Genomic DNA, 26142 nt, shown 5'->3' with positions numbered 1-26142 from the left:
TCATTTAGCCAATTCTGTATTCATATTGCTATTGCCCCCTTTATTCCATGGGCCATAATCTTAATAGCAAGCCGACCATGCAGCACTTTATCAAACGCCTTTTGAAAGTCTATATACACCACATCAAATGCATTGCCCTCATCGATCCTCTCTGTTATCTCATCAAAAAACTCTATCAAGTTGGTTAAACACGATTTGCCTTTAACAAATCTGTGCTGGCTTTCCCTAATCAATCCACACTCGTCCAAGTGACTATTAATTCTGTCCCTGATTATCGTTTCCAAAAGTTTCTCCGCCACTGAGGTTAAACTGACTGGCCTATAGTTGCTGGGTTTATCTTTACACCCTTTTTTGAACAAGGGTGTAACATTTGCAATTCTCCAGTCCTCTGGCACCACCCCCATATCTAAGGATGTTTGGAAGATTATGGCCAGTACCTCTGCAATTTCCCCCTTACTTCCCTGATCAACCTAGGATGCATCCCATCCGGACCAGGTGACTTATCTACTTTAAGTATAGCTAGCCTTTCTAGTACCTCTTCTTTCTCAATTTTTAGCCCATCCAGTATCTTAACTATATCTTCCTTAACCAAGACTCCGGCAGCATCTTCTTCCTTGGTAAAGACTGATGCAAAGTATTCACTTCGTACCTCAACCATGCCCTCTGCCTCCATAAGTAGATCTCCTTTATGGTCCCGAATCGGCCCCACCCCTCCTCTTACTACCCGTTTACTGTTAACATGTCTGTAGAACACTTTTGGATTTAATTTTATGTTGGCCGCCAGTCTATTCTCATACTCTCTCTTAGCCCTTCTTATTTCCCTTATCACTTCCCCTCTGAACTTTCTATATTCTGCCTGGTTCTCACTTGTGTTATTAACCTGACATCTGTCATAAGCCCCTTTTTTCTGTTTCATCTTACTCACTATCTCCTTTGTCATCCAGGGAGCTCTGGCTTTAGTTGCCCTCCCTTTCTCCCTCGTTGGAATGTACCTTGTCTGTACCCGAATCATTTCCTCTTTAGAGGCTGCCCACTGTTCAATTATAGTTTTGCCTGCCAATCTTTGACTCCAATTTACCCAGGCCAGATCTGTTCTCAACCCACTGAAATTAGCCCTCCACCAATTGAGTATTTTTACTTTAGAGTGGATTTAACTGACTATTTTATGTAACATAGGCTTTGACTCCATGGCCATCTTGGGAGCATCATAGTGGACAAAGCCATTTTTCAAAATTATATTTTCTTAAAAGATTGTTTATTCCCATATTTGTGGCCAATTGGGAACAGGGCCACAGAACAGATTCTGAGTCACTACCTTTCATTTTGAGACAACTCTAAAAACATGAGGGAGGGGCTTTAGACTTCTAGTGCTGCTGGTAAATTCCTCCATGGTGCTAACATCACAGCATGAAAGAGGATCATGGACATGCAGGAAGTGCACTCAAATGTTAAAACAGTTACACAGAGTGTCACTCCCGGCCATCTCCCATTCCAATCCACATGATTTTAACGTAACCCGCCCATCAAGAATTGGGTGTGTTCGGGTTATACGCCTGATTTACCCCCACGTCCCCGACCGATTTTAGGCCCCACTGACTGATTTTAGATTAAAATAGGCGCAATTATTTCTACAACTTCAACACAGTGAAACTCCTTGATTTCTTTACTCTTCCTTTTCTTCTACAATCTTTAGGGTTTTAAAACCCAAGCTCAAATCCACTGACCCACTACTTTCTGAATTTACCTATCTTCTCTTTTCCTCTTTTCAACATTGTCCTGCACTCTGGGTCTTCATCTGGGTTTCTCAATAACACAAAACTTAATGGAGTACCGACTTCTCGTAGTGATCCCCTGAGATTGCAGCCCATAATGCATTAACATTGACATGAGCAAATATGTAATTGGTCATCATTTGGTTTTGAAAAGTGTACGGCTAGGGCAAATGTATAATTTGTGATAAAATACTCATTTATTTCTTTAAAGTTCCTTGGAATTGGAACCAGAAAATCAATCTTATAAAACTCTGCAACCAGAAGAGAAAATCATCTCTACGAACAATCCAATTTTACCAAACATGTCTTCCATTATTAGAGTTGACAGCTTATCAAATTACCAAGTGCTAACAGACTCAACTATTTAAATGTTCCCGTGTCTGGCCTCCCACCCTCTGTAAACTTCAGCTCATCCAAAACTCTGCTGCCCGTATCCTAACTCGCACCAATTCCCATTCCCCTGTGCTCACCGTCCGGCATTTGAAATTCTCATACTTGTGATCACATCCCTCGATGGCCTCACCACCTTCCCCCCAACCATCCCCCCATCCTGCATCTCTGTAACCGTCTTCAGTCCTACAACCCTTCAAGATCTCTGCGCTCCACCTATTGTGACCTCTCGCGCATCCCCCATTTTCATCACCCCCCCATTGGCGTCCGTGCCTTCAGCTGCCCAGGCCCCAAGCTCTTGAATTCCCTCCCTTAACCTCTCTGCCTCTCTATCTCTCTCTCCTCCTTTAAGACGCTCCTTAAAACATATCTCTTTGGCCAAGTGTTTGGTCACCTGTCCTAATATCTCTTTATGTGGCTCGGTGTCAAATTTTGTTTTGATAACGCTCCTGTGAAGGAAAGAAAAGAAAGGAAGACTTGCATTTATATTGCGCCTTTCACGACCTCAGGATGTCCCAAAACGCTTTACAACCAATGAAGCAATTTTGAAGTGTCGTAATGTGGGAGACACGGCATCCAATTTGTGCACAGCAAGATCCCACAAATAGCAATGTGATAATGACCTGATAATCTGTTTTAGTGATGTTGGTTGAGGGATAAATATTGGCCAGGGCACCAGGGAGAACCTCCCTGCTCTTCTTTGAATAGTGCCGTGGGATCTTTTACATCCTCCTGAGAGGCAGACGGGTGCTTGGTTTAACGTCTCATCTGAAAGATATTCGGATGCACCTTGCGATGTTTTGCTACGTTAAAGGCGCTATATAAATGCAAGTTGTTGTTGTAAAGATTAGATGAGGACCCTACCGCCATAGCCAAACCATCAAAGCTTGGGTGGGACAGCAGAATTCAGTGCCAAAACATGAGGCCCACCAGGGTGAATGAAAGTACATCAGCCATGTGAAGAACGCCTGTGAAAAGACACACTCTTACCGTAGCGTACAAGGCACAGTAGATGCTCAAAGATGCATCCTTCGATGGAAAGGACCTCCTTGCCTTTGCAATGACTTCAGGATTCCCAGTGCAGATGCGTTCGTTAGTTATGAAACGAGAATGGGAACGGCAGTCGGCTCTTGTGTAATTAGGTTTGCAAACGGTTATAAAGTATGGAGTTAGGCTCCCTGTGACCACTTGACCCGCGTTTACAAATATATCCGTAGCAAACAGTCCAAATGCAAACACACCTATTGGGGAAAAAGAAAACACAAAAACTCATGAATAGATATTACCCCTTTCTGTGGTCTGAGATTAAGTCACAACACTGCTTTTTTTTAAGCCACTTGTGACTACAAACTTGTGACATCAAACTCAGTTATTTACTTAAACCTGCCTTTCTAATTAATTTTCAGGACATTTCCAGTTTTCAAACCAATGCTTTACAGCAGGAATGACCAATGTTTAGGAGCTGGGGGGGGCCACTGTCGGAACCAGTAAGTGGACCAAGTATGACGATGCAGAAATCGAGCCTCAATGCACAGAGGTGTGAGAGATCCCCATACACGGAAAATCAAAGCCCTCCAGACACAAAAAAAAAATCACACAACATCTACACAAGAATCCCAAGCCCCCACTGCACCCCCCACAACCACCAGCACAAAACAGGTCTCCTATACACAAAAAATGTGAGAGCCACCCAAGAACAAAAAGTAACACTCCATACACAAAAATTCCAAGTTCGCCCAACACAAAAATTTCCAAACTCCCATGCTCAAAAAATTCAAGCCCTCTCCCTCCTCCTTTCCCCCCACTACCCGTCTTTCCCCTCACAGGAAGCTCGAAAACTTGGAAGCTCTTTAAACTTCCTGTTCCCAATTGGTGCAAAAAAGCTGCTTTCTGATTTTTAAAAAAAAAATTCATTGGGCATGATTTTAAATCGGAAAAACGGGTGGGATGGGCGGGGGGGGGTGCAGTAAAAATGTTTAAAATCTAGAACCCGCCTCCCAACCCGTCCACTTCCGCTTTTCACGGAGGCGGGACGAGGGGCGAGCAACCAACCCGCTCTTAGGAGGCAGGTCGGTCAGTAAAAGCTTTCAAGAAGGCCGCGGGCCTCCATTTTGACAGATTTTTTTTGCTTTTAATCCCAGGGGGCAGGGATTCCCGGGCCGTCTACTTCACGCCATGTGAGAGGAGGCGAGTAGGCCTGAAACTACAGGTAAGTGCCTTCATAGCACAGCTTGTGGGCCTGGAGGAGCAGGAGTGCTTCCCCCCGGGGCCCAACAAGCCTACCTGCAGTGACCACCTCCACGATCTCCGACCCCCCTCCCACGATCTCCGACCCTGACGATTTACGACCCCCTATGATCTCCGATCCTTGCGATGACCCCGACCCTGACCCCCGATGACTGACCCCCCTCTGATGACTGACCCCCCCCCCACCGATTACTGATCTCACCCCCGATGATTGACCCCTGACCCCCCCCATCGATGACCCCCGATGACTGAGCACCCCCACCCCCATCCAACACTTATCTTCATGTCCTCTTCCTTCTTTTCCCGTTCGACTGAGACCAGCCTGTCAATCAGGCCGGCCTGTCAGGCAGGAAACCATCAAAAAAAGACATCCTTACATCAAAACCGTAGTGATGGGCCTCCTTCTTGAACCGCTATCCTTTGTAGTGGTTTGATACAACTGAGTGGCTTTCTAGGCCACTTCAAAGGGCAGTTAAGCATCAACTACGTTGGTGGGGACTGGAGTCACATACAGGCCAGATCGGGTAAGGACGGCAGGTTTCCTTCCCTATAGGACATGAGTGAGTCAGTTGGGTCTCTACGAAATTCCGACAGCTTCATGGTCACTTTTCCTGATACCAGCTTTTTATTTCCAGATACTTTAAAACTGGATTCAAATTCTCAAAACTGCTGCGGTGGGATTTGAACCAATCCATCAATTATGACGCAGCCTTTTCCCTGTCTTCCAGGTCTGGGAAGTTTATAGAACTGAACCTCAGCAGAAATATAAATCAGTTTTGCGCACGAGACGCAAGGAACTGGCTGGGGCTGTCGCAGGCTGGATAAAAGGAGCTTGTGGTCCAGACTTGGCCCTCAGGCTGCAACTCGAACACCTCCACTTCATAGCACAGCCTAAAGGATGCACTTTTAAACATCAGTCTTGCTGCACTCGTTCCTGATTCCGCAGTTGAAAATGAGAGTAGTCATTGACACAGGTTGAGGACATGGCGTGGGGGAAACGTCCGAAACGAACACGAAGCAGGAGGAGCAGCTGAGAACCCCCCCACAATCTCGCCTTCACCCCCCGCTCAAAGCCAACGTCGGGAGGTCCCAAACCAAGGGTTGGGGGAAGAGGGGGGGTTCTCGTTTCAATGCCTTTGGTGAGCTGCAGGCACCAAACGGGCACTCTACTGCAGCTCGCCAGTCGAGGGAGGGCAAGAAATTGGCCAGCCAGTAGGTCGGGTCTGGAGGGGTTGCCTCACACGCGCCGGGAGCTGGCCGTAGGTGTTTTTTGTGGGCTCAGGAAAAGCAGCCTTCTCCTCCCGGGCCCACAGCAATGAAACATTTCTTGGGCCGTTTTCGGAGCAGCCCCCTGCAGTCCCTGCTCAATGCCTGGTACAAATAGGCGGAGTGTGCATGGCATAGGACCCCGATTTACACATTTAAGCAGCCTGAGGCCTGTCACAGGTGAGCGGGCTGCTCACCCATTCACAGGCCCAATGTAACATTGCATCAGGTGGGCTAGGGCTTCAATGAGGCGGTCGAGGCACCCCTTCCCCAATTTTCAACTGCCAACCGCCAGTTATTCAGGCGAGAAAAGGGCAGCTGGGAGGGGGAAAATCGTCCCCAGTGAACAACAGAGCAGTAAGACCCAAGCAAAGGCCTTCAGGATGGACAAAGGAATTCAAGGGAAAAGTCACTGGAGAAATAAGCACAGAGGCTAAGGATCTCGTCAATATGACACTTATGAATGCAAAGGAGCCGTATCTGACAAGCACTTTAGATGCAGAAATGTTATAATTCTCCTAGGAAGAGGAAAATCGTGCCTAGATTTCACCAACATTAATAAGATATTCTGATGGAATCTCTGGTCACTTGTCACTTGTTACAATCCTAAGTACTTTGTAAATGAAATCTGGAACACTGCTGGTAATTACTAAGTGTTATTTAATTTTCTGGTGTGAAAGGTTAACCCGTGCATTGGGTGTGTAACAGAACTACCCAGACATGTCTGCAGATATATGGGACATGCTGCTGCCACCATCTGGAATGCATTCCCTTTCCACATAAAATACAAAATGATCTGAGCAATTAAGAGAAAGGGTGGGTAATTAATTATGGCTGATTTGTGAAGAAGTGCTTTCTGACAGCACCTCCAGCTCTGGACATCACAGCCTAGCTCGAATTTTAAGGTTTATGCCCCCTTTGTTCTGGACTCTCCCACCAGAGGAAATTGTTTCTCTCTATTGCAGGATTGTTTCGTTGTTTAGGATATAATAACAAAGAGGGGGAGGGGCAAGTCCATACTCCAATAATACTTGGTAGCAAGTCTGATACAGTGGAAAGTTGGGAGTTTGAGGAACATTTGTGCACCAGTGATCATCATGACAAAGTGACAATATTGTGGATTCGATATTGTGCTACAGTTTAGAGCAAAAGTAGTTCAAGGACTTTCATTCTAAATGGCCTGATGTGAAAGTATCCTATTTAGCTCTTGTTACAAACTTCACTCTCTCGTCCCTGATTCCCAACCCTCTCATTGGGCTCGATTTTAGCAGGCCTGCGGGTTTCCGGCGGGTTGGGTTTCGGGAGCGTGGTCAACACGCTCGGTGAAATTAGTGGGTTGCCCGCGCGATCGTAGCAGGCAACACACTAATAGGAATCAATTACCTGCTCCTCCGGGGTCCGCGCTGCTGGTCTGCGCGTCGGGCGGGCTGCGCATGCACAGTACGATTTGTCAGCTGGAGGCTCTCCAGTTAAAGGGGCAGTCCTCCACTGACAGATGCTGCAACCAATGGAACAAATTTCAGCATGGAGCAGCCCAGGGGGAAGGCTGCTCCCAGTTTAATGATGCCTCACCCCAGGTATCATCAGATGGGGTGAGGAGGAGGGCGAAGACAGAAATCTTCCACCCGGCGGGCGGGAGGAAGCGGCCTGCCTCTGCCACCAAGAAGGCCTGGCTCGAGGTGGCAGAGGGGGTCACCTGCGCAACCAACATATCGCCCACCTGCATACAGTGCAGGAGGCGCTGCAATGACCTCAGTAGGTCAGCCACAGTGAGAACACGAAGTCTTTCCCCTACACTCCATCTGCCACAACACTGCCCCAACCCCACATCTCCTTCGGCACCGCCAACACTACTCTGTCACATCACCCCTCATACCCACTCAAACCCCATCCTCATCTTACCTCCACCTACTCACCTCGCCAGTACTCATCCTGCCACTAACACGCGACCCAATCCTCATACAATCTCATGGCTCTATCCCATACTCACCCTCTCGTGCATCTCCCTCACGGCCAGCCTCACTCAACCTGCCACCACCTGTGCTGCAGCCACAGGGCATGCATCACATATGTGCAGTAGGCAGCGTAAGGCAAATGTTTCGTGAGCATGAAGGGGGTGCACAAGGGTGTCGGAGGGTTTGCCATGGGTGGTACCTATATTGAATTTCAGAGCAACAAACAGCACACATTATATTGGCACCACCACTGCCATGTCTCTGCGAATACTGTCTGTTGTGTCCAATAATGCCCGCTCCTGGGTATCACTATGAGGACCCACCACTGATGCCACCCATCGTGTTACTGCAGAGTAGGTGCAGGTGTATTTGCAGGGCTCGTCCGCGCAGACGACTGAGAGACATCGGCGGTGCAGCCGGCTGCACCCTGGAAGGATGCGGAGGAGAAGTTGTAGAGGGCGGTGGTGACTTTGACAGCGACAGGTAAGCACTTGTTGCTGGGGCCAGGCAGGAGCAGCTCGGCATGAAAGAGCCTGCAGATCTCCACGACTACATGTCGAGCGAATCTGCGCCTCCGTGTGCACTGCTGCTCGGAGAGGTCCGGGGAGCTTCGCCTCGGTCTGTGGACCATGTGGCGAGGGTAGTGCCCTCTGCGATGCGTCTCTCTCTGCGGTTGCCCTCCCTCCTGCTGTGCAGGTGGGCGTGCAACAACCCCGTGTTGGGGGGCTCCACGTCTCTCCGGCGGACGGCGTGGACTGCGAGGCTGCTGGGGCTGGTCATGCTGTTCGTCCTCCGAGGGTGTCCACGCACCACCCATCTGGCAGGTGTTGGTCTGAGGGGTTGTGCAGGGTAGGTGGGTGGTTCCTCGGACTGGGGCTGCAGATTCGTGTCGGTCTGTCCTCTGGCTTGGCGGGGGTTGTGGGGGGCAGGGGTTGCCCTATGTGACGCGGTGGCCTCCTGCGTGGGTGAGGGCTCTCCCCCGTGGGGTGCACCTTGGCACCTGCCACAGGCTGCTGGCTGCAACACGCCTGGTTGGAGAGAGACTGTTTCCCCCAGTGTGGGAAACACGCTGCGATGCAGGTGAAATCCCACACTTCCTCTTTTGACAGCTGATTCAGCTCATTAACTGACCTTAACAAGCAAGGTAAGTACTCTCAAGTGGAACCCAGCTGGCTTTAATTGCCTGCGGGATTCCCACCAGCGGGGGCCACGCACGCAGCCCCGCACGTCGTCGGGGAACCCGGAAGTGGTCGGGATCGCGGCGCGATCCGGTCACGTGACCTCATATCGGGATTTTCCGGGCCCCCCCGCTGGAAACCCGCAGGAAACCCGACCCTAAAATCAAGCCCATTCAGACTAAACTCAACAGTGCGCAATCTTGGTGTCCTCCGAGACCCTCAAGGTGAGCTTCAAACCATACATCCAAACTATGACTGGGGCAGAGATAGCATCATATAGAAGGTAAGTGTCTCTACAGCTAGCACTTGGTCCATGTGATCTCCTGGAATGGTATTGATCATCTGAGGGGGTCGGAAAGGAATTTTCCACAGTATTTTTTCCCTTGTTGACCCTGGGTTTTTTCTTTGTTTTTTTGTCTCTTCCGGGAGATTACATGGCTGCGGAGGGTGAATGGGGAGGAAGTGTTAGACATGATGTTCCGGCCATCATGGTGCAGGGCAGACTTGATGAACCAGCTGATCTTTTCCCGCCTGTCAATTTTGTGTGTTCGTAAGTATCACCAAGAGCATCTACTTCCACCTCTACAGTACCACCCACTTCAACCCTATCTCACTCCACTGCTGATGTAACCCTCACCCATGCCTTTGTCATCCTCAGGGCTGATTTCTCCAACCCTTTCCTCATTCAGCCTGCTGAGCCTCACCTTACACATCCAGAACTATATCCTATCCCACTCACTTATCACCCCTGTCCTCACCAACCTCCAACGCAAAAAGTATCATTGTGACACTTGTATGTGGTGGCATCTTGTGAGACCTGGCAGCTCTCCCCGGCGATGTTCATGATGGGTCAGAGGTTATACCGTTGCAAAGGGCGCGGGGTTGCTGGGATTTGGAAGTGGGGGAGTGGTTTACATCTCCACTGAAAGAATTTGGAAAGAAATTTGTAAGAAGTCTTCCCATAGACAGTGAAGTGTACAGCCCTTCCAGAACTTACTACTGTTTATTTATCTCAGAGCTCAGAAACAACCAGGATTCATATAAATAGAATCATAGAATGATACAGCACAGAAGGAGACCGTTCGGCCCATCGTGCCTGTGCCGGCTCTTCGAAAGAGCTATCCAATTAGTCCCATTCCCCTGTCCTTTCCCCATAGCCCTACAAATGTTTCCCCTTCAAGTGTTTATCCAATTCCCTTTTGAAAGTTACTATTGAATCTGTTTCCACTATCGTTTCAGGCAGTGCATTCCAGATCATTACAAATGCATAAAAAAAATTCTCCTCATCTCGCCTCTGGTTTTTTTGCCAATTACCTTAAATCTGTGTCCTCTGGTTATCGACCCTTCTGCCAGTGGAAACAGTTTCTCCTTATTTACTCTTTAAAAACCCTTCATGATTTATTAAATCTATTAAATCTTTCCTTAGTTTTCTCTGCTCTAAGGAGAATCTAAATGTGAATATAAATATAGACAAGAGAAATTCGGCTGGTCTAATTATTTAGAAGGGTTTGTGATGCAATTTTTTTGACTAAAATCGGGAGACGGTGCTGTAGTTTCAGTCATGAGTTCTGTTTGCTGTAGTTCATAGAGACTCTTTTTAAATAGACGCTGTTTGTTGAGTAAATAGACATTATTTGCTCTAAAATAGACTGTTTGCTGTGAGTCCTGCTGTAAGTCCCACCCTGCCTCCAACTCATTGGCTGACACAGTGGTGTCAATAGACACTCTGATTTTTTTATTCATGTTATCTGCATCACACAAGTTGTTCAAACTATACAGAAACCAGTCTGATCAATGTAATGCCCTAACTAAAAAAACGAATCCAGAATAATGATGTGATAATGATTTCCTGGACTCTTCCAGCATTTAACATCTCCCTTTGAACTACATTCCTTCTTTTAGATAACATGTCATACTATCAACGTTAACACTAGCAGAGCTTGTTTTACAAAATTTGCATCGGAGGGGAAGGAATTACTTCTCGCAGTTTGGTGATACAGTAATACTTTATTGTCACATCTCCCTCTATTGCCTCCAGGACTCCAAATGAAATAAATGAACAAGGACCTTCTAATAGTATGTGCAGTTAGCCATGCTGCAGTGTGAAGAATCACTTGCCTACACTACTTCTTAGAGTTCATCCTTCAACAAACCCATGAGATTAAATTCCATTCATCTTCAAAGAGGGTTGCCTGAACAAAGCGACTGAAATTCATTTTTAATGCCTTTTGGGGTAGTCAAACTATTCCCACCTCTTTGGATTCCTGGCTAACCGAATGGAACAGACACAGTTTGATTCTAGTGTGCTTATTGGACTTACAGCTATATTTACTTGCATGCAGTGTTTTGGAGGCCATTGTATTCTAGCTGGCCAGCAGTAACTGCCTTAACTATTTCTGCTCCTATACTTAAAGGGGGACTGTCTTCACTAAAAGGTGTTTGGCAAACTTTTTTTGTTCCAGAACAGAGAAAGAGCTACAAAAAAATTGTACCTCGTGTTTACATCCAATTCTGGCCTCTTGTGCGTCCCCAGTTTTCTTCGCTCCACCATTGGCGGCCGTGCCTTCACCTGTCTAGGTCCTAAGCTCTGGAATTCCCTCTCTAAGCCTCTCCGCCTCTCCACCTCTCTCTCCTGCTTTAAGTCGCTCCTTAAAACCTACCTCTTTGACCAAGCTTTTGGTCTCCTGTCCTAATATCTCTTTATGCAGCTTGGTGTCAAATTTTGTTTGATAATCGCTCCTGTGGAGCACCTTGGGATGTTTTATTATATTAAAGGCACTATATAAATGCAAGTTGTCGTTGTTATCACAATGAAGCCATACATAAGTGATGTAAAATTAACATGGGGCGTACATTATATCAACAGTTTGTAAAGAAACAAAAAGATTTACCAAGCACTTTTCATGAAGTCAGTGGAATATAAATTCATCTTGGAATTTGAATGGAAAAGAAAATCAGGTGGAGTGCAAATCTGGGCTGCTGATTTGCTAACACCCCAGACAGATTTATACCTCAGTGTCCCTTTAAGTATAATTTACATTACGGTTGCAAATTCCCATCATGTGTGAACTCGCAGTGATTCCCAGTTAAAATCCCAAATGCACGTGAGCTTCTTAAACAAGAGTGCAGTTCCGAGTGAAAATCCTGGTCACTGGCCCCTGGGTTTCAGTTTTTTTTTAAATTCTATAGAAGGGACAGCATTGCACTGGCAGGAATTAAAAAATTAAATGTTACACGAAACCGGACCCCACCAGCACAATGTTTAGATCAGCTTTGTGAGAAAACTATTGACTTTTTAAAAATAAATTGGACACTCTGAGTGAAGGGTTGACAAACCCCTCTTCATACTTAACTAAAAATGTTTCCGAGGAATCCCTTTAAATTTAATTTTACCATGTGTTGGCTGGTCTGCCGATCAGGCTTTTTTCCAGGCTACAGGACTGAAACAGGTTCATAGTGATGAGGGCCTCATTGAAATTCACAAGTCGGGGTCTGATGATGCCATTCAGAATCCAGCTGCCACTTCAGGCCTGGTGGCCTTGCCCAGAGCACTGGGTGTGAAGGAGCAGTGGGAACATAGGAGGGAACGTAGGAGCAGGAGAAGGCCTTTCAGCCCCTCGAGCCTGTTCCACCATTCAATGAGATCATGGCTGATCTGTATCCTGACTCCCTCCACCTGCCTTGGTTCCATTTCCCTTAATACCCTTGGCTAGCAAAAATCTATCGATCTCAGATTTAAAATTATTAATTGGACTAGCATCAACTGAATTTTGTGGGAGAGAGTTCCACACTTCCACCGCCCTTTGCATGAAGAAATGTTTCCTAACTTCTCTCCTGAATGGCCTGGCTCTGATTTTAAGGTTATGTCCCCTTGTCCTAGACTCCCCCACCAGCAGAAAAAGTTTCTCTCTATCTACCCTATCAATTCCTTTCAAAATCCTCAATCAAATCACCCCTTAATCTTCTACATTCCAGGGACTACAAGTCTAGTTTATGTAATCGCTCCTCATAATTTAACCCTTGGAGCCCTGGTAACATTCTGGTGAATCTGCGCTGCACTCCTTCCAAGGCCAGTATATCCTTTCTAAGGTGCGGTGCCCAGAACTGTACACAGTACTCCAGATGTGGTCTAACCAGGGCTTATTAGATGTAACAAAATTTCCCTTTATATCTCTAGCCCTTTAGTTATAAAGGTTAACATTCCATTAGCCTTTTTGATTATTTTTTGAACCTGATTAGTATATTTTAGTGATCTGTGTACATGGACCCCTGAATCTCTTTGGACCTCCACTATTCCTAGCTTTTCACCATTTAAAAAATACTTGGACGATCCTTTTTCGGTCCAAAATGGATGACCTCACAGTTACCTGTATTGAAATCAATCTGCCACCGTTTTGCCCTCTCACTTAATCTATCAATATCTCTTTGTAATTTTACACTCCCGTCTACGCTATGCCACCAATCTTTGTGTCATCGTCAAACTTGGGTATAAGGCTCTCTATTGTGTTATCTAAGTCATTAATAAATATAATGAATAGTTGAGGTCCCAGCACAGATCCTTGTGGGACACCACTAGTCACTTCCTTCCAATTCGAGTACATACCCATTATCCCTACTCTCTATCTTCTACCGACTAACCAATCCCCACAAAAGGGGGCCGCAAAAAGTAAGCAATTTTTTAAAAAAGATTTTCTTGTGGGCCAGGAGAAGCAGGAATGTTTCTCCGACCCCCACAAAGAAACTGAGGGCCCAGGGCTTCCCCCCCCCACCCAACCCCCCGACTGTGATCGCTTACCCCCCTCACCCCCGACTGTGATCGCTTCCCCCCCCACCCAACCCCCCGACTGTGATCGCTTACCCCCCTCACCCCCGACTGTGATCGCTTACCCCCCTCACCCCCGACTGTGATCGCTTACCCCCCTCACCCCCGACTGTGATCGCTTACCCCCCTCACCCCCGACTGTGATCGCTTACCCCCCTCACCCCCGACTGTGATCGCTTACCCCCCTCACCCCCGACTGTGATCGCTTACCCCCCTCACCCCCGACTGTGATCGCTTAGCCTACCCCCCCCCCCCCCCCACACCCCCAACTGCCATAAACCATTCCTGCGGGTACCCAGTCACGCCCTCCTGCCAGGCTCGCCTGACCCCATGCTCAAGGAAAACTAAATTTATACTAGCCTTTATACAGGATAAATACTTGAAATGGAGAAATTTGCAGGGCTACAGGGAACGAGTAAGGGGGAGTGGGACTAATTGGATAGCTCTTTCAAAACAGCCAGCACAGGCATGATAGGCCAAATGGCCTCCTTCTGTGCTGTACTGTTCTTAATATTTTGTGTACACAATTACCTCCCTTCAATCCCAATGCGCTTTGGAAGCATTAGGTGGACAAGTCCCAAACACGCACACAGCGGATTTGTTTAGCTCCTTCCAGCATGGAGCATCCAGCAAACAGTGGGCAAATAATGGAGATGACAGCAGAAGGCTTCCTGGCACATGTTTAACCTCCAGTACTTAGTTTGAATATATTAGTATCAGTGATACAGCCCCTGGGGCCCTTTTCCTCACCTCTGACCCTCAGTAGACCAGCTGCCCAAAAATCTCTTGCACTCCATTTCCAGTTGATCTACAGAGGAAATGATACAGTGTCTTTCGGAAGAGTGTCGGTGTGGACCAAGCTAAATTAAATGCGAATTAAACCAAAATTAGTTTTTAATTTGATGGTGAGATGGTTTCAGCTGAACTGACCAGTGCTTATTCGTCATTACAAATATCCCTATTTTAATAAAGTTAACAGGACAATTACGTTGGAAAACGGAGTTGAATGTGCCTGACAATTTACACTAACCTCTGAAGTAATAAAGGACTTTCTGCTATTGAAATACACAATTCTCCCATGTAACAGCTCCATTCCACATTTTCTTTTATGTCTTTCCAACGTTCCTGAAGGCACTATGTCATTCTGGAGCATAGTTCCACAGGTACACACAGCCTTCTTAGTACTAGGCGATTTCATTGAAGTGCTATAAGCTGATGCCATGGTGAGATTTGAATTCCCATTCTCTAGATTATTAGTCCAGGCCCCTGGAATACTAGCACAGTAACATAACCACCATACTACTGTACCCCCTTTCTGGAATTGCATAAATTCAACAGCACTGAAACTGGCCACTCGGCCCAACTAGTCTGTGCTGGTGTTTACATTCCACACGAGCCTCCTCCCACTCTAATGACCTCGTCCCACCCTACCCCCCATATCCCTCTATCCTCTTCTCGCTCATGTATGCATCAAGCTTCCCCTTAAATGCATTCTTTCCCACTATCTATAATTAAACAGTTACGACCTGGTTTCAAAGTAGCTTTCAAATGTTCATTTTTCATAATGTGCCAAAACTTTACAGTAAAAATGCTAATATTTTATGAGGCTATAGTTAGTGGCACTTGACTAGAGAAATATGTGCACATTGTGCTAAGTATTCATTTAGTGACATTCTGCTTGTCTTATTACTGTACTTACCTAGGCGGCACTTTTGAGTCCCCATTTTAACTTACCATTCCTCATAAGCACTACTTACATAGAATCACATAAAATTTACAACACAGAAACAGGCCATTCAGCCCAGCAAGTCCATGCCAGTGTTTATGCTCCACTCGAGCCTCCTCCCTCCCTACTTCATCTCACCCTATTAGTATATCCTTCTATTCCTTTTTCCCTCATGTATTTTCTAGCTTCCCCTTAAATGCATCTCTGCTATACTTAACAGGTACACACACAAATATTTCCATCTCCTGCCTTGCACAATTAGCAGAGACTGGCTGATGAGAAACACTGGTGGGTTTTTTCAATGACAATCTCGACCTGTTTTGAAAAGACATTCGGGTGGATTACGTTACTCCCTATGAAGAGGATGTCTGCGTCTTTCCAAAATGTCATGTTTTTAAAGTTTGTGTTTGCTTGCACGAAATTACTGCGTCACGTATCGCTTCCACTGAATGAAGCATAAAAGTGAAATTGGTCTCCGCCACTTCATAGGAACAGGAGTAGGCCATTCAGCCCCTTGCACCTCTTCCACCATTCAATTGGATTATGGTTGATCTGTATCTCAACTCCATCTACCCACCTTGGTTCCATAGCCCTTAATACCCTTTGCCTAACAAAAATCTATCAATCTCAGTTTTGAAATTTTCAATTGACCCCCAGCCTCAACAGCTTTTTGGGGGAAGAGAGTTCCAGATTTCCACTACCCTTTGTGTAAAGAAATGCTTCTTGACATCATCTATTGGAACAAAAAAAATCGGGTGCCGTGAGCCCGATTCGCACTAGCGGCAAAGTCCAATTTCAGCCCTCTTGTGTGTGCTCTGAATCTGTGATTCACTTGCCAGTTAGAAATATAAGCCTCCGAATCGGTCGCAGTTTTAGAAGAGTCTTGTGTGCTGCCACTGGGTTTCTAACCCAAATTTCTAATCAGCAATTATAAGAACATAAGAAACAGGAGCAGGAGTAGGCCAAACGGCCCCTCAAGCCTGCACCGCCATTCAATCAGATGGTGGCTGATCTTCGACCTCAACTCCACTTTCCCGCCCAATCCCCATATCCCTTGATTCCGTTAGAGTCCAAAAATCCATCAATATCAGTCTTGAATATACTCAACAACTCAGTATCCACGGCCCTCTGGGGTAGAGAATTCCAAAGATTCACAACCCTCTGAGTGAAGAAATTCCTCCTCAAATCAGTCTTGAATGGCCGACCCCTTATCCTGAGACTATGCCCCCTAGTTCTAGACTCTCCAGCCAGGGGAAACAACCTCTCAGCATCTATCCAGTCAAGTCCCCTCAGAATCTTTTATGTTTCAATGAGATCACCTCTCATTCTTCTAAACTCCAGAGAGTATGTAGTCCCACTGCTTTAGAGTGCTCCACTGCTGGGGTAAAAATCACACATGGCCTATTTTGTTTGATAATCGCTCCTGTGAATCGCTTTGGGACGTTTTTACTACGTTAAAGACGCATGGTGTAGTTGTTTTTCATTGAGAACAATGGCTGATAGAAATGTCGACAGCATCTGAATGTTGGGATGGCACGGTTCTACTAAGACCAGAGCTGCAATGTAAAAGTGCCTTGCTTACCAAACAGCCAAGGCTGTAAACCTGCCATGTGATGAATTATATACTGGAACCTACACACTACTTACTGCTCCACAGCAAAGCATTTTATAATAATTAAATTTAATAAAAGTTGGAAAATACTGGGGAATGGAAAGACATTTTTTTAAAGCACTAAACAATCTCCTTAATTAAGAGGCAATGGCTACATTAAAAATGATATTACTTTCTTCAAGGGTATCAGAGTGTGCAGAACATTGCTGTTAAAAGACGAGCGCACTGTGTGGAACAGATGGGCTTTGACATACTGAGATCCACGGAGCGTCCCTTCAAACGTTCAGTGGCTTTGGTCCTTAAATAAATACCGTTACTCTTGACTGTGAAAGCATGACCAAGGTTTCTTATCATTCAATCGATTCTTCCAGAAAGAATAAATGCACAAAGAAAGCTTCTGAGAGTGCACTGTATGCCCAGTGTTTACGCAGGCTTTCAATCTAGTTTTATGAACAAGTTTTAGAAATGATGTGATGCCCAGTTCTTATAATGTTGTAACTCTTAATATTATTTAACTGGCCAGACTGCACATTTATAATTTCACCAACCGTCAGAAATACCTGAGCACAGATCGACTTTTTGGGGATAATTTTGACTTTGGATGATAGTGTATGACGGGCGATATTGATTCAGTCGCCCATTATGAGGACAGGTTTCATAGACTAGGCTTGTATTTCCCTGGCTATAGAAGATTAAGGGATGATCTAATTGAGGCGTTTAAGATGATTAAAGGATTTGATAGGGTAGATGGAGAGAAACTATTTCCTCTGGTGGGAGAGTCCAGAACAAGGAGGCATAACCTTAAAATTAGAGCCAGGCCGTTCAGGGGTGATGTCAGGAAGCACTTCTTCACACAAAGGGTAGTGGAAATCTGGAACTTTCTCCCACAAAAAGCTGTTGAGGCTGGGGGTCAATGGAAAATTTCAAAACTGAAATTGATAGATTTTTGTTAGGCAAGGATATTAAGGGTTACGGGATCAAGGCGCTGGATGGAATTAAGATAGAGATCAGCCATGATCTAATTGAATAGCGGAACAGGCATCAGGGGCTGAATGGCCTACTCCTGTTCCTACATTCCTATTTCATTTTCATTGACTGCAATGGAATTTAAATTCGGGAGAGATGTATAACGGGCAGGTGAATCAATATGGCCCATTTTACACTATCGCACAAAGTCAAAATTAGCCATTTTGTTTCCCCTCCTTTCCATAGAGTCGCAGAAACTTGATCTGCAGCACCTAGAATCCTAGAATCATACAGCACAGAAGGAGCCCATTCGGCCCATCGTGCCTCTGCCGGCTCTTTGAAAGAGCTATCCAATTAGTCCCACTCCCCTGCCCTTCCCCCGTAGCCCTGCAAATGTTTTTCCCCTTCAAGCATTTATCCAATTCCCTTTTGAAAGTTACTATTGAATCTGCTTCCACCGCCCTTTCAGGCAGTGCACTCCAGATCACAACAACTCGCTGCATAAAAAAGAAATTCTCCCCAGCTCCCCTCTGGTTCTTTTGCCAATTACCTTAACTCTGTGTCCTCTGGTTACCGACCCTCCTGCCAGTGGAAACAGTTTCTCCCTATTTACTCCGTCGAAACCCCTCATAATTTTGAACACCTCTATTAATTCTCTGCTCTATGGAGAACTGTGAAATGAGTACCTATGCTGCCTCCCCTTATTTCTGGTATAGAAACTATGTGCCTCCCAAATATCGAAGCAGCTTTGTATAGTGACTCACCTATAAACCTTATTATTCTTCGGAAAAGGGGACTCAAGTAACAACACTCTCCCGTTACGATGGTCTTCTCCTGACGGAGGAGGTTTTCTCTTGTTGTTTTTATAAAATACATCGATATCTCACCAATGAAAATCTGCAACAAAATAACATACACACGATAACCCAGCATATTCAAGGCAGAGGCAAAATGACGCAGACAAAATAATTAGCGTTTGTTCCTTCAACGACATCAAGATGGGTAGAACCAGATGGTGTGCAATAGTGATATCACGTCAAAATAAAATGAAAGGGATTTGTTTCAGTAAAAGTTGATTTCGCTCTGATGGGATGAAGCGATACTGAATGCTCGGGGGGTGGGTGAGCTATGGGTGCTTACCCTTCATACAGGCTCTTATTTTCTTCAATATTTAACGTAGATATTTAACACATTTGGAACAAGAAGCCAAGGAAGACCAAGGAAGTGCTTGACAGACAATGTCAAGAGTGACTTATCACTGAAAGGGATACCGTTGACTGAAGGGCTGGTTCAGAAACGACAGCAATGGAGTGAATTAATTCAACCCCATCGTCGCTGCTGAGATGCCTCTTCCCGGTGATTTCAGGCTTGATTCTTCTCCTGCCCTTGTTGTTGGTATAGCTTGGGCAGGCACTACGGCTTGAAGGGTAAGAATCTAGAGCTCAGCCGCCCCTAGTAATCCGTGCTCAGGGATTCCTCCACAACAAAATCATTTTTACTATAAACTTTAATCCCATCGGTCTGGGTTGGACCAGATGCCAAAATTCAGCAGTGAACGGCCAGTGACTAACCTAAGGTTCTAGAGGGATATAGGGAGGGAGAAGGCTCGTGTGGGGTATCACCTGCATAGACCAGTCGGGCCGAATGGCCTGTTTCTATGCTGTAAATTCTATGTAATTCCATGTAAAAAAAAACACCGACAATGTTAATTTGCTAACCATGGACTGTGTGAGGTGTCCTAAATGATTTTGACCTATCTGGTGGGAGTGTGTGCATGTCTTGATCAATTATTCGTGGGGATAGAGAAAAAAAATAAGGATATTTGCTCAAATAGTTTATTTCAAAGTGATGTGGTGCACATTATCCAGATATAACAGAAAAATCCTTTGCCACAATTAGACAATTGGATCTTGATGATTTGAAGTTGTCAAGTTTAATGGACATTTGATCAATTAATACATGATGGAAGTGGCAACTCAGGGCTTATTGAAGCACAGTGTGTCACAGTCAGATTCAACTGAGTTGAGAAAGTCACTTTCTAAATGGGTTATTAATCAGATGAAGCATCTTAATCGTACGATGAGTCATCATTTCGAAATTGCAGATGGGATTCACAGACACGACTCAACACGAGACAAGCACTTTTTCTAGCCATACACCAAACAAATTATTTCATTCACCGCATTTCATGAAAATCTCAAATTACTAAGTTATTGCATATAGAATTACATCGAATTTTACAGCACAGAAACAGGCCATTCGGCCCAACTGGTCTATGCTGGTGCTTATGCTCCACACGAACCACCTCGCACCCTATTTCATCTAACTCCATCAACATATCCTTCTATTCCTTTCTCCCTCATGTGCTTATCTAGCTTCCCCTTAAATGCATCTATGCTATTCATCTCGACTACTCCATGTGGTAGAAAGTTTCACATTCTCACCACTCCCTGGGTAAAGAAGTTTCTCCTGAATTCCCTATTAGTGACTATCTTATATTTATGACCCCGAGTTTTTGGATTCCCTGTGCCCCTTTCAAAAGTATCTTTTAAAATGTTTAATTTTTGAACTCCTGCCCCTCCCAGCACACGTATACAAGTTGTAAATGAAAGACATGATTTGGTATTGACTAGTGGTAGATCACATTTAGCAAGGTATGAAACAATTCAGCTATTGAAGGAGCAGTACATGAAATGCAGCACATCCCTATATTGCGCTGGACCTGGCATGCTACTGCATACCTATCTCTCTCCACGGATGTTGACTGACCTGCTGATTGTTTCCAGCATTTTCTGTTTTTGTTTCAGATTTTCAACATCTATAGTTTTTACTTGGTTGAAATAAACAGAATTATGTTTTTATTTTAAGAGTGACACTACAAAGTAAGTTGTAGTTTTAAATGAAAATAATTGATTTTTATTCACCACATTACAGGAAGGACGTAATTGCTCTGGAGAGAGTGCAGAGAAGATTTACAAGAATGTTGCCAGGGCTTGAAAATTGCAGCTACGTGGAGAGATTGGATAGGCTGGGATTGTTTTCCTTGGAGCAGAGGAGGCTGAGGGGAGACTTGATTGAGGTGTACAAAATTATGAGGGGCCTAGATAGAGTAGACAGGAAGTACCTGTTTCCCCTAGCTGAGAGTTCAAGAACTAGAGGACATAGATTTAAGCTGATTGGCGGAAGGATTAGAGGGGACATGAGGAAAAACTTTTTTACCCAGAGGGTGGTGGGTGTATGGAATTCGCTGCCCGAATTGGTGGTAGAGGCAAGGACCCTCAACTCTTTTAAAAAGCACCTGGACCTGCACCTAAAGTGCTGTAAGCTGCAGGGCTACAGACCGGGTGCTGGAAGGTGGGATTAGAATGGGCACCTGGTTGTTCTTCGAGCCGGCGTGGACATGATGGGCCGAATGGCCCCCTTCTGTGCTGTATCTTTTCTATGTTTCTATGGTTCTCTTCCTAAGGAGTGACAGGTTGGCGTGGCGGGTTTGACTTTGGCCACCATTTACAGATAACATCCCATCACCTGCCTCAGCATAATCCTTGAGCACAGAGTTACAGTGTAGCCTCATGTGCCAGTACATAGACAGAAATGTGGAGGATGTACAACATTGCAAAACGTTGCGCAGTATCATTGGGCATAGTTATCACAGCGCAGTATTCGTCTAGCTGAATGGGTGCACATACTTGTGTCAGTCTGATAGTCCTCTTCCATACCTTGATGGGACAGTACCAGACCTCTATGGAGTCAGCTGACGGTTATATTGAGAGAATATTAGGAGCATCATTTCATTGCTCTTGTTGTGCGACCGTACTGAGGCCTGGTCCTGAGGAGAGTGCCTCCGTCAAACATTACTCCCAAAGCGCCACGGAAAAAATACACGTTTGATTAAAAACTTGTGCACAGTTTCACAGCAATGTATTTCTTGCAATGTCTTTGGTTGTTTGGCGTAGAATCCGGTTTACAATTTACTACAGAGTTACAAATTTTAATCTCGCGCTGATGTAAAGAGCAACATTTTAAAAATATAAATTTGATATTCATAAATGTTTACGGTTACAAATTATACCGCAAGTGCAACGTCATTCACTTTTAATTGGTTTGCTAAACAGATTTTTTCCTGCTTCCCATTAATGTTTTCCCTGTTCTTCGGAGGGTTGTTTTGTACCCATCATTTCTTTCTCCTATACTTTTTTTGCTTCACCTTGTCGACTTTTCTTTCACATTGTTGTACATTAATGGCTCCACTCCAACTTACCCATACACAACACCAACTTGCATTTATATTGCGGATTTAACGTAGTAAAATATCCCAAGGTGCTTCACAGTTGCGTTATTAAAAAAAAATTGACATCGAGCCACGTACGTAGATATTACGACAGGTTAGGAAAAGCTTGGTCAAGGAGGCAGATTTTAAGGAGCATCTTAAAGGAGGAGAGGTAGAGAGGCGGAGAGGTTTAGGGAGGGAATTCCAGAGCTTAGGGCCTAGGCAGCTGAAGGCACGACCGCCAATGGCGCAGCGATGAAAATCGGGGATGCGCAGCAGACCAGGGTTGGAGGAGCGCAGAGATCTCGGAGGGCTGGAGGAGTTTACAGGGATACATACACAGTGGGTTCTATTTTCAATCGGTGAAATCGGCATTAACAGGGCCTCAAATTGGCACAGGCCTCCGCCTCGGGAGTGGGCACAGCTCAAGGGTTAAAGTTGACCCAGGTAGGTCATGCTTCAAGTGGTACTGCATGAAATACTTAAAAAAATGAAGTAAGACTTGAAAAATAAGGTCTTTTTTCATTATAATAATGCAGATTATGGGGTGACATAACAAGAAGTATTTAAAATGATGTACGGGTGGGACAGGGTAGATAGAAGCAATCTATTTCCAGTGGTTGAGGGGTTTAGAAAAAGAGGCCATAGATACAGGATTAAATGTAAGAGATTTAGAACAGAGGGCAGGAGTAACTTCTTCACACAGAGAGTTGTGAGGCTGTGGAATTCACTTCCAGGGATAGTGGCTGAGACAGAAACTATATCAACACTCAAGATGAGACTGGATAGGTGAATTAAAGTGATATGGGATCAGGGTGGGTAAATGTCATTAGAACTATTTGCTCACGTAGAGGGTAAACATAGATACGGACTGGTTGGGCTGAATGGCCTGTTTTCGTGCTATAACTTCTATGTATGTATGTAATTACTTACCTCTTAAAAAGTTTGGTTTGAGTCTGCCTGCAGTTCTGTAAACTGGCCACTGGGTGGTGCTGTACAGTAGATTTGTCAAACTTCATCTGGAAAATTTTGTTCCTTTTTCTCCCCACAGTAACTCAAGTTACCAATGCTCAAAATAAGGGTATCAACTAGTTTCTTTTAAAAATTAAATATTTCATGTTAACATGATTAAATTCATTCATTAAAATGCCCTCTGTGCTCCAAAGCCTGGGCTCCAGACGAATATTTTTACTATAGAACAATTAAGAAGAGCCTGGAGTAGTTTCTGTGCATTCTGAGCACGTAGAGTTTGCAGAATTTCCCAGCGTGCGATCTAATGATGGGAGTTAAAGGGTAGAGGGGCAAGTACCCGCTTCGTGTAAGGACCTGCGAGTTTATCTGCTGCTTTCCAAAAGACCTTGGGCAGAACTTTCAACTATGGTGAGGGTGTAATCGGATCAGCCGCCCGTTTTACACACCGCTCGATATTACCTACTATGTAAATTGTTGCAGGATGATTCAGATATAGTCACTTCTTTATTAAGTCTCAGGGACTGTAGGCCTTGCTTGGGTTTCTGTCGCAGTTGGGGTCTCTGTTGGTTTATCTGCTTGTGTCTCTGCTGGTTTTCCTGATTTAATCTTTTTTAAAGACAGTGGTCTAGATTTCTTTTTCTTAACACTGGGAGCATTATCTGAGGCTATGCTAAAGGACTCTTTATACACCCCCTGCCAAAGCTGAAAGTTCCAATGCCTGAGAGAAACTGGACACTGAATTCTCAAAGCTTTTATTTCAAGAAAGTGATGAATTTATGTAAATATATTACAACTGTGCTTTTGTGTTATAAACTCCCACAGAAGCAGCACATGGGAAAAGTAACAGCTGTTATGGTGGTTTTTTTGTTGCTAGTTAGAAAAGGAAACAAAGATTGTTTATGGAGAATAAATTTTAGTTAATCATTGGTTTTCGTTATCTATATTCAGCTAAAAAAATTTCTCCCAAGCCATTTTTCAGACTTTTCCATATTTGTTTAGATACTAACTTGGAAACTGCTTAAATGATGAACTTTGAATGTTATATGAGTTAATTTTTGCATGTTTATGGAAATTTATATTTATTAAAGACTGAATACGTTGGAAAACTCACCAATAGAGTGCACATCAGGAAAGTGCAAACTTCTAGCCCATGGTGTTTTGTCTATTAATTTTAACAAGCAGAATATTTACACTTAATTGCTTTAAGAAAGAACTTGCATTTATATAGCATCTTTTATGACCTCAGAATGTCCAAAAGCACTTCACAGCCAATTAAGTGCTTTTGAAGTGTAGTCACTGCTATAATGTAGGGAAACACGACAGCCAATTTGTGCACAGCAAGATCCCACAAAATAATAAGATAAATGACCAGGCAATCTGTTTTAGTGATGTTGGTTGAGGGATAAATTTTGACCAGGACACGGGGAGAACACGCCTGCTTTTCTTCGAATAGTGCCACAGGATCCTTTACGCCCACCAGAGAGGGCAGATGAGGCCTTGGTTTAGAGTCTTATCCAAAACACAGCACCTCCAACAATGCAGCACTCCCTCAGCACTGTCTTGAGTGTCTTCTTAGATGGCTGAGGACACAGCACCAATGGTGCAGCAAAGGGAATGGGTTCACAAGAGGCTGTGGTACTTCTCTTGTCCCACTAAGTGTCTTCCTCATTTGCCCCCAGGTACTGCAGACCTAGGAGATTGCATTAACTCATTTGATTATCTCCATCCATGCAAGAACAATAACAATTTGCATTTATGTAGCACTTTTAACGTAGTTAACTGTCCCAAGGCGCTTTACAGGAGTGTTATCAGACAAAATTTGACACCGAGGCACAAAATGAGATATTAGGACAAATGAGCCAAAAGCTTGGTCAAAGAGGTAGGTTTTAAGGAGCTTCTTAAAGAAGGAGAGGTAGCGAGGCAGAGATGTTTAGGGAGGGAATTCCAGAGCTTAGGGCCTAGGCAGCTGAAGGCACGGCTGCCAATGGTGGAGCAAAGGACGAGGCCAGAATTGGAGGAGCGCAGAGATCTTTCACCTCCGATTTTACAGGTGGGTGCCCATTGATTCCTAAAGAGGAACCTCCTTCACTGTACCTCTGCATCAATACCTTCAAGGAGTCAAAACTGAAGGGAGAGTTCTTTAGCGCTGCCCTCAATGCGCACATGATGCCAAATCTGCTGTTGTCTTCCAGCAGAAATTTACAGGCAACTCTCCTTTAAGAGTGAGGAGAAGCCCTCCCCACTGCTGGTGTGAAATTGCATCCACATCACGTTCAAGCACAGCCTCAACTGTGCCGGTATCAGAAAATCGGGACTGTCATCTGAATTGGACATGGAATTTCAAATCAGCACAGGCTTGTCTTGCGTCTCTGGGTCTAGCAATAAGGTGGCATGGTTTAATCTCTTCTGTTAGCTGCTATATTGATTTTTTTTAAAACTGAACATTAGCACCGTTTCAATATCTGATTCTCCCACTGTCAGAGCCTTGGGTCACCTTGCCTCCTAATCCAAAATCGTGCGTCAAGACTTCCTTCGCCCTGCCGGCCTCACAGATCACAGTCTTTGATCTCAGTATAACCAGAACATTCGCCTCAGAGCTCGACTTCATTCACAACTGAAAATAATCAAAATTTGTGCTTCAACAACATTTTATCTCTGCTCTATACTCCAGGGAACATACAGAATTTAAAACAATTCGGCATTCTGTTGCTAGCCGACCTGTCCCCGATTTTCATCGTTCCACCACTGACAGCCGTGCCTTCAGCTGCCAGGGCCCTAAGCTCTGGAATTCCCTCCCTAAACCTCCCTACCTCTCTCTCCTCCTTTAAGATGCTCCTTAAAACCTTCTTCTTTGACCAAGCTTTTGGTCACCTGTCCTAATATCTCCTTATGTGGCTCAGTGTCAAATTTCATCTGATGACGCTCCTGTGAAGCGCCTTGGGACGTATACTACGTTAAAGGTGCTA

At 44.9% G+C, this 26142-nt stretch overlaps 1 protein-coding gene across 5 annotated transcripts in view; it reads right to left on the bottom strand.

The window, feature by feature from the left end:
* Positions 1-26142, bottom strand: part of plppr1 (phospholipid phosphatase related 1) — a 114618-nt gene that overhangs the window by 18262 nt on the left and 70214 nt on the right. For all 5 annotated transcript variants that reach the window (XM_067982279.1, XM_067982276.1, XM_067982277.1 and 2 more), the window contains 2 exons: positions 18699-18831; positions 3153-3403 (listed from right to left, as the gene is read on the bottom strand). In XM_067982279.1, coding sequence (XP_067838380.1) covers positions 3153-3403; positions 18699-18831 — 384 coding nt within the window. The remainder of the gene's footprint in view (positions 1-3152; positions 3404-18698; positions 18832-26142) is intronic.

Source organism: Heptranchias perlo, chromosome 4, assembly GCF_035084215.1.
Source record: "Heptranchias perlo isolate sHepPer1 chromosome 4, sHepPer1.hap1, whole genome shotgun sequence".
Taxonomy (NCBI): Eukaryota; Metazoa; Chordata; class Chondrichthyes; order Hexanchiformes; family Hexanchidae; genus Heptranchias; species Heptranchias perlo.
The sequence above is the reverse complement of the archived record's forward strand: the minus strand, read 5'-3'. Positions and strand labels throughout refer to the sequence as shown.